Here is a 17152-nt window from a genome sequence, read left to right on the forward strand (position 1 = left end):
ACACAGTGGCGGCCCTCCTCTGGTCGCAGGGCCACCACATCTAACCGTACCTCGACGACTGGCTCGTCCGGGCCACATCTCTGGAAGCAGTGCACCATACTTCCACGCTCTTATGAACACACTGCACGGGCTGGATTTTTCACTCAACCTCAAGAAGTCACAGCTGCAGCCGACGCAGAGACTGACCTTCTTGGGTCTCATTTGGGATACGTGCTCAGAGTTTTTCCCTCCGAGGACAAGATCACGGCCCTCAAGAGGGCCACTGTGCACTTCCTCAGCAGAGAAGTGACCTCGGCCTGGTGGTGCCAACACCTTCTGGGTCTCGTGGCTGCAGTCCTCTTGTCCGTCCCCCATATGATACTCGGGATGAGGAGGATACAGCTGCACTTGGCAGCCTCTTGCAACCAGGAGCGAGGTTCTCAGTCAGATGATCAACGTTCCTCCATCACGTCACCCGGATCTCACATGAACGGCATTGTACTGCAGGATATCTTCTACAAATGGGCACACCCCCAGGTGGACCTCTTTGCCTCCTGGGACAACAGGAAGTGCCAAGAGTTCGCTTCCTGGCAGGGCCAGGGCTCCCTGGGCGACGCATTCCAGATTCAGTCGGACAGAATGACGGCATACGCCTTCCCGCCCACACCACTGATTCACAGGGTGATAAGCAAGATCAAGGAATCTCGCAACCACGCCATGGCTCTGAGCTGTTGAGCCTCTCGGAGACGCCGCCCATTCGCCTCCCGATGGGCCCAGCACATCTTCTGGCGCATCAGGGAGGCAGGGGCATCCACCCTGTGCCACAGAAACTAGCCCTCGCCATGTAGTTCCTGAAAAGGTCATGCTAGGTCACCTCAGCCTTTCCCAGGCTAACCTAGAGATCATACAGGGTGCCAGGAGCAAGTCTACCAGGGCCCAGTCTAAGAGCAAGCGGACCAGGTTCTGCCACTGGGCAGACTCTAAGGGTATCAACCCCCTTGCATGTACCTTGGACGACATGCTCTCCTTCTCGGCGCACCTCACCCATTCAGGTGTGCAGGTGGACACTTGGCGAACTTACTTGGCAGCCATTGTGGCGTACAGAAACTCAGAAGAGGAGATTTTTTCCTCTTCCAACCCAATTGTCAGGAAACACTTGACGGGACTCGCCAGGCTCTAGCCGCCCATCAAGAGGCCACACCCCGTGTGGGACCTCAATATAGTTGTGGGTGCCCTGGCGCACAAACCCTGTGAACCAATGGCATCTGCGGACATCAGGCTGATCTCCATTAAGACCACCTTGCTAGTCGGCCTTGCCTCGGCTTGCAGAATCAATTAAATCCAGGCGCTGGTCACCTCAGAGCCATATACTACGTTTCACAGGGATAAAGTAGTCCTGCGGACACACCCAGCATTCTTGCCCAAGGCGCCTTCTGCATTCCATCGAAAGAAGAAATCATGCTACCTAAATTTTTTGCTGAGCCCAAAGATGAGGCACAGAGAGTTCTGCACTGCCTTGATGTCAAGCGTGTTGTGAAATTCTACTTGGACAGGACCAAGGGCTTCCGCAAGTTGGCCGCGCTTTTTGTCACGTTCGGCGGATTAAGACCGGGATATCGGGCCTCCAAGGCCTCCATAGCCCGTTGGAGGGTCTCAGCCATCAAAGAAGCTTACGAGGGACAGCACAAGCCACTGCCGGCCAACATGCACTCCCACGCGGTCAAAGCCAAGGCAAGTCATAAGCAGGGCGGCAACATGGGCCACCCCTTCGGCTTTCTGCAAGCACTACTGGTTGGATGCCGGTTCTAGGTCAGACGCGGTTTTCGTACAGGCAGTTCTTAGAAAATGGTTTGCTTACGGAGGGTCTCCTCCCCACTCTGGGGCTACACTCAGTTGTAATCACCCATGCAGTATGGAGGAAAGGGGACGGGAAGTAAGAGTAATTAGAACTAACTTGGTTCTCTTCCCTCCATACGTCCCACCAACCTCCCACCTAATAAAACTGGTGTCATTGGGCAATGTTAATCTATTGTCGACGTGTCTATGGGGACTGAGGTGGGGCACCGGAGGGCGGATTCAGGGCAGCGCATGCTCCCTTGGCCGCACCCCTGCGCACCTCTAAATTTAAAGAGGAAGGTTTTTTCTGGTGAAAGGTTCTGTCTCCCGTCCCTTGCAAGGGACGCCCATGCAGTATGGAGGAAAGGGCACTCCGTTAGTCACTACAGTGAGTAACTTATAATTTTTTAAAGATGGTACTTCCTTGTCCTGCAATGACATTATTTCTGCGTTTTGATAATTACCCTGGAGGATTAACGCGTGGTATGACCTGGCGGTAACGGTTATTCCATTGAATATGGGCGCGAATTACTGTTTGCTTAGTTTCCGATGGTAATTCCGCCAGACAGAATTAACGTTATCACCAGGGGTGCGTGCTCCTGGCAAGTTGTAATACAGCTGTAATTCTGCCACACACCACAGGGGTAACTGTATTTGCGCGTTGGCGGAATTACCGCTGTATTACTGACAAACTCTTGAGCCCCAATATATTTCTGAAAAGTATATATTGATGAATATTCCCATGATGGAGAACTAAGATTAGAAGTAACATTTATGGTGGACATGTGGGAAGGCCTAAGTGTTTTGGAAATACATTTTCACCATGATTTAAAGAGATTACAGGGGTACCATTACTGCTTGATCCAATAGTGATTTTATTTGGAAACACAGTTGAGGGCCTCTACCCAATGAAGGTAACATCCACAATAATGCTCAGTCATCTAGTTGCCAGGATGACACTAATTAATAAACTGACCACATATTAACATATGGTGGCACATGACTTGAGAGATTGCCTCTGCCACCTTTCTGGGGCTTCTTTTCAGATTCAATAGTGTTGTGATTTCCCCTTTTGACTTTGTCAGGGGTTCCCACACTTATCAGTAAAACCTCCATTGATGAAACTCGTTTAGCTGATTTATTCGTTCCTCAGGTGCTAAGTCTAATGTCTAATTGTATATTACGACATCTTTAATATGTGACAAGAGTGTTCAGAGGGAGATGTTTCCTTGACTGTTGGTTGAAACTCTAGAACCGAAAGTGTCCTTGTGAACCCTGGGCAGGGCAACCTATAAACGTTCATACACCTGTCAAACCTATGTTGAAATTGTACCTTAGTGTGATGCCTTACTTGGATTATGATGAGCGTCCATGCATATTATTAGTTATGAAACTGTGTAATTTTGTAGAAATAAAATTATCAAGTTAAAAAAAAAATTACATTTACTTATGAAGAACTAAGCAAATCTTCCTCTAGTGCCCTGCCAGTAGTGGCTTCTACCACACCAATCCTCACACCAAACCTTTGCATGCCTCTGGTTTGAAAGCACTTCATGATTTCTGTAAATGTGTCTCGATTCCAGAAGCAAATTATTCATAGAAATTATAATCCTGTACTTTCTCCTGCCCTCAGCCCAAAGAGCCGCCTGATGCAGTTAAAGAAGGAGAAGTTGGAGTACAGTCCCGGAGAACATGAGTATGGCTTATTTCCGGCCCCTATTCACGTGGGTGAGTTTAAGAGTATGGGTGCTCTTTCCCACCCCCTTAAATTCTCTGGATATCATTCTAATCTTGTGGAACTTCAATTTTTTTTTTTTTGGGGGGGAATGAGAAACGAAATCAACCCCTGCCGAACGTATATCTCTGCTACTTGTAACATTACTGCATAGCCTCTGTTACCGCTAAAATGTACTTTTAAAATGTTTTAAAGTTGTGATTCCAAATATTAGTCTCTTTGCTCACTAGATCAGCTGCATGGCACCTGCAGAGAGCTCCTGGTAGGGAAATGATTTCCTACTGTGACCTGCCAAATGGAAGGGTCACAAAAACAAAGCCATTAATATAGTTTAGTTTCACTACAACAAAGGAAAAAACGCAAACTAAATATTACTGACCAAGGCATGTGGCTTGAAACATTTGGAAATTTTGATCTACGGAATTGTTCTATTCATTTAGTTGTGTAATATATTTAAAAAAATACAAAATGTATAAACCAGTTTTACAGTTTATATTGCCATCTCAGGGTTCTGGTAACAGTACATGGCATTTTGCATTCGTAATGTATTTTTTGCATATTATGAATGGGTTTGATTTGTGCTGTGCGTGGTGTGCCGTATAAGAATTGGTCCAAAGTATTAGAGCATGTTTTCCGAATATTGGCTTGATGGGGGGTGGGAAGGGGTGTTCCTGTAATAGTATCCCTGCTTTGCATGCACAGAGTACCCACAATATTCCTTCCAGTGAATGCCCTTTGCAGTTTACAAAAATGTGCCCTGACTGCAACCATAGTTTTCTGTAGATTGCTAAGGTCAAGGTATGCATTTGTTGTCACCCGAGAGACCGCAAGTGAAGGAGGATGTACCAAGCCTGTTCCTTAAGGGGAAATGTTGGGCAGTCTAAGCCATGGAGGTTTTTGGAGAATTGTTAGAGGTGGAGGATGTGCGGACCTAAATGGCACCTGGACTCTGAAGAGTCTCCAAAATCCGACATGGAATAGTTGAGCCCCCATATAGTGAAGGTCACTGGTACCATTACTGACGTTTCACACACAGTGCTCCTACAAATTCACACCTGGCTCTACAGTAGTTCATAAGAAAGGCCAGGGGAAAACATGTTGTGAATAAGACTCGATGACAAAATCAGAAAATGTGACTACCACACCAAAAGACACATTGGTGCTAAAGGCCCTAAAGCATGACCCAGTAACCAAGTCTAATATACAGGACATCAAAATGATTGACCCGAAGGTGGCAACACCGACATTTTTTAGCTTTCGATCTTTATTTGCTTTAAAGAACAGAACATGATCTTATAGCGATCTGAACACAAATATCGAGGGGATTGTGTCCTCCGACGTATTCCTCATCTTGGATATCTCCTTCCAGCTCTGCTGGCCTCGGAAAATGTTTTCTGTCTAGAGTGCGCTGCGCGTCGACGTCCTTCGAGTCGATGTCCCTCGACAGCCGCCGTATCGACGCCGACGTCATCCTGGCTATAAAGGCCGCACGCAGCGCCCGTTGCTCAGTTCTGTTTTTCCGCGCGTACTCAGTGCCTCGGAATACCGTTGCTCAGTTTTGTCAGGTTAAACCTATTTACCTCGAGTTATTCGATCCGTACTCGATGGCTTCTTTGTCGGAACCGACAACTCCTCGATCCGGCTTCAAAAAATGCCGAGATTGTGGGAAAAAGATGTTGCTGACTGACCCTCACAAAGTTTGTCTGTGGTGTTTGGGAGCTGAACACCATTGTTCGGAGTGCAAGGACTGTATGTCCCTGACAGCTAAGGCCCTGAAGGAGCGTAGGGGGAAGCTGGAGAAAGGTAAGACTTTTAAATCTTCTTCTTCGTCTACGAAGTCGAGACATTCGTCTCCTCGTCACCATTCGCGCTTCAGATCTCGGAGTGGGTCTCATCACTCCTCGAGATCGAAGCACTTGAAGAGGAGACGTCGAAGATCCCCTTCTCCGTCTTCCTCTTCCTCTGTTTCACCAAAGAGAATCCCGTGCCCCACGAAACATAGTTCCCGGGCTGAATGGGAGGAATTCCGCAAAAATATGATGAGCGTCTTTGAGAAAGCGGCCTCGACCCCCTCGAAGACTGCCGAGAGCGATGCTCTGGTAGAAAGACCCAAAGGTCAAAAACGCCGCGAGTCGCAGTACCCGGCGAAGGAAACCTCTCGCGTGTCACGAACCCTCGAGCAGGACTATGACCTCCAAACCTTCCTCGAAGGTTCTGTCAACGCCGTCAACGAAAGTTCCGTCGAGGTCGAGGTCTTCGACACCGTTGTCGAGGGGACCTTCGACACACTGGTCTGTCGACTCGACGCCGGCCTCGAAACCGGCGTCGACGCCAAGAAAAGTCACGGTTACCACACATCCAGTGACTATCCCCAGTCCCTCGACGTCGATGGCTTCGATATTGTCGAGTAGAATTCCAATTCTGTCGAGGTCCTCGAGGCCTCCACCTCTGTTTTCGACGCCACGCTCGAAGCCTTCGACGTCGGCATCGACGCTTTCGAGGCCAATAATGACAAGTTCGGCACCCTCTGCCTTGGAAATGGGATTTACTCCCTTTGAGTTCAGAACAATTGAGAACTATATCCTCAATTTTAGAAGAGGGTGATTTGTCTGAACAAGACACATTTGAGTTACAGGTACCTGTAACCCCAGTTAGAGAGGAATTTTCCTCTGAAGAGCGCAGATTAAAGGATCTTTATGATTCTTTACATGAGGCAAGTGGGCTAGACACTTTCCCTGAGGTGGAGTTTGCTAAGCCAGACCCGGGGGAGCATGCTGAAACCCCCTACAGAGCCTTAATGGCCAGGATTACAGAGTTCATGGGGTGGTCTGCACCTTCACAATCTTTCCAACAAGATGACCTCACGGATATTCTTGACAAAGGCCCACAAGAGGATCCTGTGGTGCCCTTTCATAAAGCTCTTCAGAGAAAGATAGAAAGATCATGACAAACCTGGAAACCCCAGATGTAATACCAGCAGTAAATAAAAAACTGTCTACAAAGTACAGGGTATCTTCCACAGACCCAGAGTTTTTGTCTAAACACCCATCCCCAGAAAGTCTGGTGGTACAAGCAGCATCCTCTACCGATGTCAAGACGGCTTATCCCACCGTCCCACAGGACAGGGACGATAAAAAATATGATGCTATGGCAAAGAAAGTCTTTTCAGCATGTAGCATGGCGTTAAAGTCTGTTAATGCTACTTGCACCCTTGCTAGGTTCAGCCATACACTTTGGGAGTGTGATTCTACAGCGGCTGACTGCATCCCGGAGGAGAAGAAGAAAGGGATGCGTTCCTGAATATTATACAGGACGGTAAAGACGCTATGTGCGAATCCCTCCAGACAGGCATTGATTCGGCTGACAGTATCAGCAGAGCAGTGGCGGCAAGTACATCAACCAGGAGATTCGCTTGGTTGAGAAGGTCGGGTTTTGCCCCAGATGTGCAAGCCAGGCTCTTGAACATGCCATTCGATGGCTCTTCTTTGTTCGGGAAAAAGGCGGATGACAGTTTAGAGAAACTGCAAACTTCAAAAGCAGCAGCAAAATCCCTAGGAGCTGCAATCCGTCAGACTCCTTTTCGTCCCACAGGAACCTCTGCGAGGGGCAAGTCCTTTCGCTTCTACTCCGCATTCGGAAGAGGTAGAGGACGACCGGCTCAAAGGGGTCAAAGAAGAACTACCCGAGGTGGACGGGGTAGATATTCTAAAGCCGCAGCAACAGCAGGTGCCTCTTTACCATCGGCATCTGCATCAGCCGCCCCAAAACCACTCTGAGGACTCCCCTCACAGGACACCTGTAGGAGGCAGGTTGACTCAACATCTGACGGTATGGCAGGCTATCACGTCAGATGCTTGGGCATTGGAAACAGTCGCCCAAGGTTACTGCCTGCCTTTCCTACGTATACCTCAGAGTCATCCACCGGGGATCAGCTCTCAGAAAGCTCCAGATCCGCTCCTCTTGCAGGAAATTTTGGACCTGCTAGAGAAAGGTGCCATAGAACCGGTACCTGTAGCGGAGAGGAACAAGGGCTGGTACTCCCCTTACTTTCTCATTCCGAAGAAAGACGGAGGACTGAGACCCATCTTGGACTTGCGAGAATTGAACAAATTCCTCAGAAAAGACAAATTCAAGATGGTCACTCTTTCTCAGATCCTCCAGGCCCTTCAGTTCCAGGACTGGTTGGTATCTCTGGACCTTCAGGACGCTTATTTCCATGTGCCTATCCATCTCAAACACAGGAAATACCTGCGGTTCGCAATTGGCAACTCTCACTATCAATTTCGAGTGCTGCCATTTGGGCTGACCTCCGCCCCGAGGGTCTTCACCAAGTTAATGTCGGTAGTGGCTGCAAGTCTAAGGAGGGAAGGGATTCACGTCTACCCCTACCTGGACGATTGGCTGATCAGGGCTGTTTCTCCAGAGCAAGCTCAGATCCAGCTAAATCACGTGTGCCACTTCCTTCACAGACTGGGCTTCTCCCTCAATTTAAAGAAGTCACAAATGATACCATCGCAGAGACTCCAGTTCATAGGAGCGATCCTGGATACTTCCCTGGGAAAAGCCTCGCCACCAGAGGTGAGGGCTCAAGATATTCTACAGATGGTTACCAAGTTCCAGAATGCCCAACGTCTCCCAGCCTTCGACTTTTTGAGGTTGCTAGGCCTCATGGCATCCTGCATTTTCCTTGTGCCAGAGGCTCGCCTGAGAATGAGATCCCTCCCTGGCAGGGTGGCTCGAGACCTTCAGTGGTGGGCTTGTCAGGAGAACATTCTGAAAGGAGAACCGTTTTGGCAACCCTGGCCGGAGATAACAGTAGTCACGGATGCCTCACTCACGGGGTGGGGAGCCCACGCCAACGACTTGACCATCAGCGGTTGTTGGTCTCCATCGGAGTCCAGACTACACATCAACCTGTTAGAGCTGAGAGCCATCAGACTTGCGCTGAAGGCGTTCCTGCCAGCTGTACAAGGGAAGAACGTCCTGATAATGACGGACAACACGGTGGCCATGCATTACCTCAACAAAAGAGGAGGCGTAGGATCACTACCCCTGTGCAGAGAGGCGATGCAGCTCTGGTTTTGGGCAATCCAAGAAGGAATCTCTCTATCGGCAGTTCACCTAGCCGGAGAGAAGAACTTGACAGCGGACGCTCTGAGCAGGCAGAACACAGTCTCCCACGAGTGGCAGCTAGCTCAGGTAGTCCTTCAAGAGATCTTCGCCCTTTGGGGAACCCCTCAGGTAGATCTGTTCGCCACCAGCCTAAACAGGAAATGCGACCTGTTCTGCTCAAGGGAATTTCCTCCGAGAGGAGCTCTGGGAGACGCGTTCATAGTGGACTGGGAGTTTCCGCTTCTGTACGCGTTCCCACCGGTCCCTGTCATTTCTCAAATGATCAGGAGGTTGAGAAGATTCCGGCGAACCATGATCCTAATTGCCCTGGATTGGGCCAGGAGAACGTGGTACCCGGACCTTCTAGACTTGTCCATCTGCCCTCCAATTCGAATTCCTCTCAGAGAGAACCTACTCTCACAGAAGGGAGGTCAGGTTCTCCATCCAGACATCAAAACCCTCAACCTTCACGCTTGGCTTCTGAACGGCTGAGGTACAAGGATTGGGACCTCCCTGATGATGTTATGGAGGTGTTGCTTTCGGCAAGGAGGCCAGCAACAAAGTCTTTATACCGCTGCCGTTGGAACAGATTTTGCAGCTGGTGTAGAGAACAGAATATCGACCCATTTTCATGTGGTACACCAATGGTTTTGTCCTTCCTACTATATTTGGCAAATTCAGGCCTTCAAGTTGGCACCATTAAGGGCTATCTCGCAGCGCTATCCATCTTTAAGCGTACTGCGGAAGAACCATCCTATTTCAAATTACCCTTGGTAATACAGTTTCTAAAGGGGTTAACCAATGTTTATCCCCCAAGACCATTCCAAGTTCCCCTATGGGATTTAAACTTAGTACTAACTTTCCTGATGGGCACACCTTTCGAACCTCTCCATTCTTGTTCGTTACGATTCCTTACCCTTAAAACTGTTTTATTAATAGCACTTACATCTGCTAGAAGGGTGAGCGAGTTACAAGCTCTTTCTTGTAAACCCCCTCATACAATCTTTCACAAAGACAAAGTTGTCCTGCAAGTGAAGCCTAATTTCCTCCCAAAGGTGGTTTCTGAATTCCATATCTCTCAGAAGATTACCCTACCCTCTTTCTATCCTCCTCACCCGGGGAAAGAGGAAGAGAGGTTACACAGACTAGACCCTAGGAGGGCTTTAAGTTTTTACATTAGTAGACTAGCCAGGATAAGACAGGCAGACCAGCTGTTTGTAGGTTACACAGGTCACAAGCTGGGGTTAACAATAACTAAGCAGACCATTTCCAGATGGATCATTCTAGCCAGTCTGGAATGTTATAAACTGGCAGGAAAAGAGCCCCCTCAAAACCTTAGGGCTCATTCGACCAGAGGTATTGCAGCTTCATCGGCCCTCAAAAGAGGCGTGCCGGTTAAAGACATATGTGCGGCCGCTACATGGTCGTCTGTCCATACCTTTACACGTTTTTACAATCTGGATTCCTCCTCCAGTCAAGAGACTAGGTTTGGAAGGGCTGTACTGCATTCTATTCATCAATAGAAGACAGCGTGAAGTCAGTACTCCCTCCTCCAATAATAGAATACTGCTATGGGAGCCTATCTAAGATGGGGAATACGTCGGAGGACACAATCACTTCGAAGAACAAGTTACTTCTTACCTTGTAACGTTCTTTCGACGGGATGTTCCTCCGACGTATTCCTCATCGACCCTCCCATCCATCCCCGCAGTTCTACTTCCCTTGTTGTTGCAGCTTACGCTCCTTCAGGGTGATTAGTCTAGTCCAGACAGTAATACTGTGGGCTAAAAAACGGAACTGAGCAACGGACGCTGCGCGCGGCCTTTATAGGCAGGATGACGTCGAACGTCGATACGGCGGCTGTCGAGGGACATCGACTCGAAGGACGTCGACGCGCAGCGCCCTCTGGAGAAAAAATTTTCCGAGGCCAGCAGAGCTGGAAGGAGATATCTAAGATGAGGAATACGTCGGAGGAACATCCCGTCGAAAGAACGTTACAAGGTAAGAAGTAACTTGTTCTTCTATTTGTAAATAGGAATGACAATGGACCTTCTCCAAGAGTCTGGGGGGAGTCTTGTGGGTAAAACATTGTCAAACAAGATCTTTAAAACCTTTGACCATAATACTGGATTCAACTTTAGAATAGAATTGCTCAAACCGTTGGGCCCAGCAGCCCTTTAGGAGGACGATTTCTTAATCAAAATTTCAATATCCTCACGGGTGTAATTAAGGGACCATTCGTAGATCGCACTAGCTTGGTACGCTGGAGTCCGGATGAACCATAAAGGCCAGAGAAGTGTTTAATCCAAGTGGACTCCTGTATGATCGTTTCAAGTCCTCAGACGTATTCCATATCTATGACAGTAATCACCACAGCTGTGCTGCTTCGGAAAATCTTTCAGCGTCTGCGTCAATGACATTAATACGCCGCCCTCGAGGACCTCCTCCGACGACTGACATCATTGGATGTTATAAGTAGGACGCACGACGCCTGTAGCCTAAGTTGTAGTTTTTTCCCAGAACGTGTGGCACCTGTCTTCTGCCAGTCTGACCACACAAAGCCTTGCGGAAACGTAAGCTGCAATCACATAAGAAATTCGGTAGCGGGGAAGGCAGGGAGGGAGCGATATGGAATACGTCGTCGGACCATCCCATCGAAAGAACATTACCAGGTAAGAGAGTAACTTGTTCTTCGAGGGGATTGGGTCCTCCAACGTATTCCATATCTATGACAGACTCCCAAAGCAGTACCAAAACTTAAAGCTCTTCCAAACTTAACCACATGGTTACCTGCGTTATTTACACTCAAGACTTCAGGGAAACATACGCCTGCTTTTTTTGCGGAAGCTTAATAGTAGCTTCTAAGATATTATGATCAATATTTCCCTCCGTAATCCCGAAGTCCGAACAGCCATGAAAGAGTGGTTTACAGAAAAAGATGTAATCAATGGTAGAAATTTAGAATCATGTTGCCAAGTATGTCTACCCGGAATATCAACCCTGATCTTGCCATTCAGCATAAACAGATTCCAAGATGACATAAAATTGCACCACGCATACCCATTGGAGTTTTTTTTTTTGGACAGATAAAGTATCAATTTGCGTGTCAACACATTGAGAGTTGAGATCTCCCATTACAATACTATGATCTTCAGGAAATTGGAAGTAAAAGTCCACCAGAAGGTCCGACGGAGTTCCCAAAAAGTCAGCCAACTGGGAGGCCATCAGATTCCAATAAAGATTAAACAAAATCCAATTAGAAGTCGATTCATCATCACTTTTTTCCATTCAAACAACCAAAATAAAATGTTCCTCATTCTAGAGAAAGGTAGAAGCAGTAAAGATCACATTGCTACATAGGACAACCAAACCACCTGTCGGATGTCCCTTTCACCATTTGAGTGCCTTTTGCTGATAAGACGAAAACCCCTCCACATTCAGGATATCTGAGCATAAGGTGGTCTGAAAAGCAATTAGATGAAAATTCTGGACAATCTTTTTTTAACATCAGTCAAAATAGAATCGGTGCCTCTCGTGTTCTGTTGGGGTAATCCTAGTTTAAAAATAATCTGGGAAATTATTTCTGGTACACATTCCCAGATTTTAGAGCCTGCCAAAGTCAGATTTTCATGGTTCGGTTGGGCATTAGACAGTTGATTCAAAGGCCCCTGCACCACCCTTGCCGAATCCCCCACGGGAGCCGTCGTTGAGACAAGAAAGCCTGTCGTAGACCAGTCAGCTTCCGCCTCCAACATTATCTCAAAAAGCCAATTTGGAGTTAATTTTCATTTTCGCTATATTGACATCTGGATAACAAGGAAAACTTTAATTGCTTAATATCCGCAGAAGATATGAACCTCGGGGCTGGGATGGTACTCATTTCCTTCAAAACTCTAGAACGATTTACAGGTTGGCGATCATTTATCAACTTTGATGGGTTCGAAAGGAAGATTCTAAGCCCTAAATGATTGGCAAGATGGCCTTTGTTCACAAATTGGGTTGGAGCCACATTAACTGCTGAAAGTGTTTGCGGGTGGGTAACCAGGTTTTTTCCCCCCAGTAGTAACCCCCCCTTTCACTTAAACAATGCGTATCAGATCATTGGTCATGACTAACTGAGGTGGCTGATTCGCGACTGAGACCATATTCACGGGTAAAGCTGAAACCCTAGGCAGTGAAGGCAAAGCTTTTGTAGCAAGCGTTGCTTGGAGAAAAATAGGGGCAATTTTCACTTTCACTGAGGTTAGCTTTTCTCGTTTTTTCATTTTAAGAAAGATCAGAGCAATTTTCCGTGGAGGCTCCAAAGTGTCTTTCTGACTTCCCACTGAGGATCTCTTATTTAAAGATGATTTCATACTGGAATTAGGTATTGAGTCTTCAGGGGCTACCAGTTTCTTTTGATTTTATTTCCCCCCTGGCAGCCTCAGACCTTTAGCACAATCCTTGTTAGGAGGTATTAGAGTATGTTCTTTCAAACCTTTAATAAGTTGATTCGTTTTAGCACCACAATTTGTTTGTTTCACAGAATTAATAGGTTCTGTGACTATTCCCTTGAAAACATCAATAGTTGCTTTCTATTGTCTTTTCCTTCGTTTCTTTGTTTTTCCACTAGATTTCTTGGACTTTTTCTTTGGGCCCTTGTTATTAGCAGCGGTTTCCACCATTATTGCACTTTCATCTTCATGGCCAACAGATAATTCACCCTCTGTTAGCTGCGCTAGCCAGATGATTTCTTCCATCATATAAGCAGAGAGTGGTGTATCATCCACCTCAATCGTTTGAGTAATGGGGACCAGACCAGGGTTGCATGTAAGGTACCTAGGCTGAGCATTCAGCTTAATTGCTTCTTCCATTGTGTTGTTCCGGATCTCCATCACCCCTTGGAGAGCGGACAACTGATTGGACAGAGAGTACATTTTTACCTACTGAGTCTGCAGCAGAGTGGACATTAGTAAAGTTTTTTCAGACTTAAATTCATTGACTGCCGTTTTTAGGGCGACCATTGTCGATTTACTTACTTCCAGCTCTTTTGTAACTTCAAGAAGTATTCCCGAATGTTGCTGGACCTCTGATTTAATACTTTTAAAAACTTTGACCAGGGAGTTCAATTCAAAATTAAGAGCTACTATAGAGTTGGAACCCATTCCCTGATCATTTATCGTAACTGGTGAGAGATTAATAGGGACATCATCTTGCATACCTAAAATTTTGGCAGACCCTTTTTTAGGACCTTGGACTTCTTCCCATAGGGCTGACAATTAATTCAACTCATACGATGAATCCGTTCGGATTACTGGAGCTTTCTCTTTCTCTATTTTAACCCGCAAAGAACTCGATGGCTGAGTTATTTCCTCAGGCAAACACACCGGAGAGGAAATACTTGCTGGATTGGCGGCACAAGGGAAAACATTTCCGATTGTGGTCTTCATAGTAGTAACCATCAAAGTGTAATTTCAGTCAGAGCGCGCAAATCTTTCAGTTGGGTGTTTACCGGAGTAGAAGCATTATTTAGCAGACATCCGCTATTTAAACTTAGGCCTGAAGTTGTTGGTATCTGGAGGTCACTTGCAAAGGCACTCTGAGTTGGAAAAAAGCACCCACCACATTTTTCTATGGTCTGAAAAGATGGGCCCCCTTCTGTGACAGCAGCAAAATCATTATATATAGTCGGGGGATTCAGCTTTGTAATTAAGACTTCATCCGCAACTGAAGATTGTAGGCTTTAGCTATACTTGAGTTTTTTTGCCATTTTTAAAGGACAATCCACTCCTACGTGGGAGGAAAAAGGGTGGAAAAAACAAAGCATGCACTGCCCCAAACCCTCTTCTCACTCTGCAGTGTCCTAAGATCGAAGTGTAAACAGAACACATGCCAACACTAATTCCTAGAGAGATTTACACCAAGCCAAAAAAGGGAGAAAAAAAAAATATGCAGGCACACCCCCGTAAGAAAACTGGGACCAGTAGGTGGAGAAGACCATAAACAGCAGGGAACAAAAATTGCTGAAGCCACTCTTGAAGAAAGCAGCAGATTAGGCCACGTGGATTCAGCGCCAAGCAACGCACCTTCTGGAGAATGTTAAACACTGCAGTGGGTAAAGTGGCAGCTGCGTGGGTCAAAGGTAAAAACCTGCAGTCCCCACCTGAGCGGCAAATGAAAAGAGCAAAAAGGGGCTTAATATTCTAAGCCAGAATAATGCAAATAAGTGCAAATAAGTCTTTAGCACGGGCTTCTTCGAACTGTCTCGGGCCTCAGCGGGCTCCCTCAGGAATATTCTCCCAGGCTCACTAGGCCTCTTATCACAGCCCACACAGTCTCTGTATCTCACTATACCGGCGTCTACTCCAGAGCTCGTCCGAACGCTAGCTCACTCCGACGCTGCGCTGTAGCTTCACTGAAAGGCTTGAGGAAAGGACCGCAACCAACTCCCGAAGTCAAGCCGCACGTCTTACAACCAGGAAGAAAGAACTACGAGATGAGGCTGCTTCCGACACTGAATATGTTTTGCACAGATAGTATGACCTATTGCAATGGTATGTAATCCTATTGAAATGGTATGTAATGCAGGAATGAATTCCATAATTCCCAGAATGCTTAAAGAAAACTCCACAAAGCAGCATAAAGGAGTGGAGAGCTGGCATCCAGTGAGGTTATAAAATTAAAAAAAAGTTCGGACACAGTACAGACGGCAAGGAGGTAGGTGACTAGGTGTTTTTAAAAGATATTCATCGCTCAGACTCATGACGTTTAAGCTAAAAAAGAAACCGACTACACATCATCAAGCCCATAGTGAGTTGATTTTCTAATGGGAGGTAGATGAAACTCTAGAGGGGGCCAAGCAGAAGCATTTCAATGCGGAGGCCAGGAGAAAACAAAGTGGCTAAATGCAGCAACTGGATATAAACTATGCCACTCCCCCACCAGGGTGGTGTCAAATACAGAGAAGTCGTGCCTTCTTCCCAGGGGGGAGCCCCGCTGTGCGACTCGGGAGGTGAGCCCGCTCACATAATACCCTCCCTAGTAATCGAGGTAAGTGAGACCTCAGTGGGAGAGGCGGAGAGGCTCCCCTTCTGTGGTCAAGGACGCCCTTTCCCATAGAGATTTTCATATTATGGCTTACGTGATATGTTCCACAATTCCATCCTATTTTATAGGATATTCCAAAGTCCCAGACTCGAGAGAAAGCAAAGCATGGTAAAGAACTGTAAATGAAAGATGTAAAGTAAGAGTGGTCTGCCGAAAGAAGATTGCCCAATCGAAAGTCTCTGTGAAATGTCTGCCGTACGAGCGGCGGGAAGAGAAAGAAACTGAGATGCAGGATTTGAACTGTGGTTTGATCCCGGCATAGGGAACACTGGACGTGCGAGATATCTTTGAAATATGTACTGTGCTTGAAACTACATTCACCAAGAGGCCTTGGTGTAGGAGAGAAAATGTGACATTTGAGGATAGACTATCAAAGTGGTCATGCCGAGGTAAGAAAGAGCAAAAGCCTTGCAGTTTCTAAAGTCTTCTACTGCTGAAGGAAAGCGAAGGGAGGCTTCTGCTTGACAGAGGGAAGCCTCTGAAGGTGTGATTGAAGCTTGGGGAAGGGAACCCCCCCCCCACAAATTGAGATTGAAAGGTTTGAGCCCGGCGGAGGGAGACCTGTACTGAATTGTGGTAACCAGATGGAAACCAACTTTTGTTGAACTTTATTACAAGCTGAAAGTTGACTTGGGCAGGAGTGAGGTAAAGCCGAAAGGTCCAGCGGATAAACTAGTGACTTTTTGTTGAAGGCCAAGTGTGCCCTGGTCCACGAAACAAACTGCATCCTGATGTCAGAAGCCAGAGTGTGTCGCAAGGTCCAAGTGAGCCACCTTACCCTGCGCTACAAAACGTGGGGAAGAGAGTTTACTCCGCCATACTGACTTTTTTTTAACACTGATTTTCCTTTTTTCCATTACACATTCCATGTATGCATTTATTGTATTCGAAAGAGGGCAGGTATTGGGTTTATTAGTATAGGCCATTTTATTTTCATTAAAGACTGACATAGGACAGTTTTTTCTTTTTGTTTGATGCTCGAGAATACTTGCATCTTATTTATAGGGCAAGATAGGAGTTTTCCAACTCCTTTTAAACCATCAATAAAGGTTTTGAAACGTGCAGCTCTCAGTGTCTACTTGTGATCCCATGCCTCCCTCACACAACTGAGAAGCGATCAATATGTTAAGCAAATAACTCACCTCAGTATAAATCACAAGATAAAGTCCCCTTGAAGGAAATTAACTGAGTCTATGGGGATATAAGAGAAAGTAATAATATACAGAGACTAGAATTGTGGATAAAAATGCCCTGGGGAAAAGGGGAGAGTCACAAGACAACTTGTGCAAGAAGAAGAGAATGTCAAAAGGAGACATTATTTTGAACCAGAGTTTAGAGAAACTAGGCAAGTGAATCAAGTCAAGATTCAAGTTGGTGAAAATAAGCAGAGTAACAATTGGCCAA

The 17152-nt window shown here is 46.6% G+C and overlaps 1 protein-coding gene across 2 annotated transcripts in view; it reads left to right on the forward strand.

Annotated features, from left to right (window-relative positions):
- The window catches only part of ASH1L (ASH1 like histone lysine methyltransferase), a 2936548-nt gene that overhangs the window by 866216 nt on the left and 2053180 nt on the right, over positions 1-17152 (forward strand). For both annotated transcript variants that reach the window (XM_069650029.1, XM_069650033.1), the window contains exon 7: positions 3449-3543. In XM_069650029.1, coding sequence (XP_069506130.1) covers positions 3449-3543 — 95 coding nt within the window. The remainder of the gene's footprint in view (positions 1-3448; positions 3544-17152) is intronic.

Source organism: Ambystoma mexicanum, chromosome 1p (genome assembly GCF_040938575.1).
Source record: "Ambystoma mexicanum isolate Mex_15411 chromosome 1p, UKY_AmexF1_1, whole genome shotgun sequence".
NCBI classification, from domain to species: Eukaryota; Metazoa; Chordata; class Amphibia; order Caudata; family Ambystomatidae; genus Ambystoma; species Ambystoma mexicanum.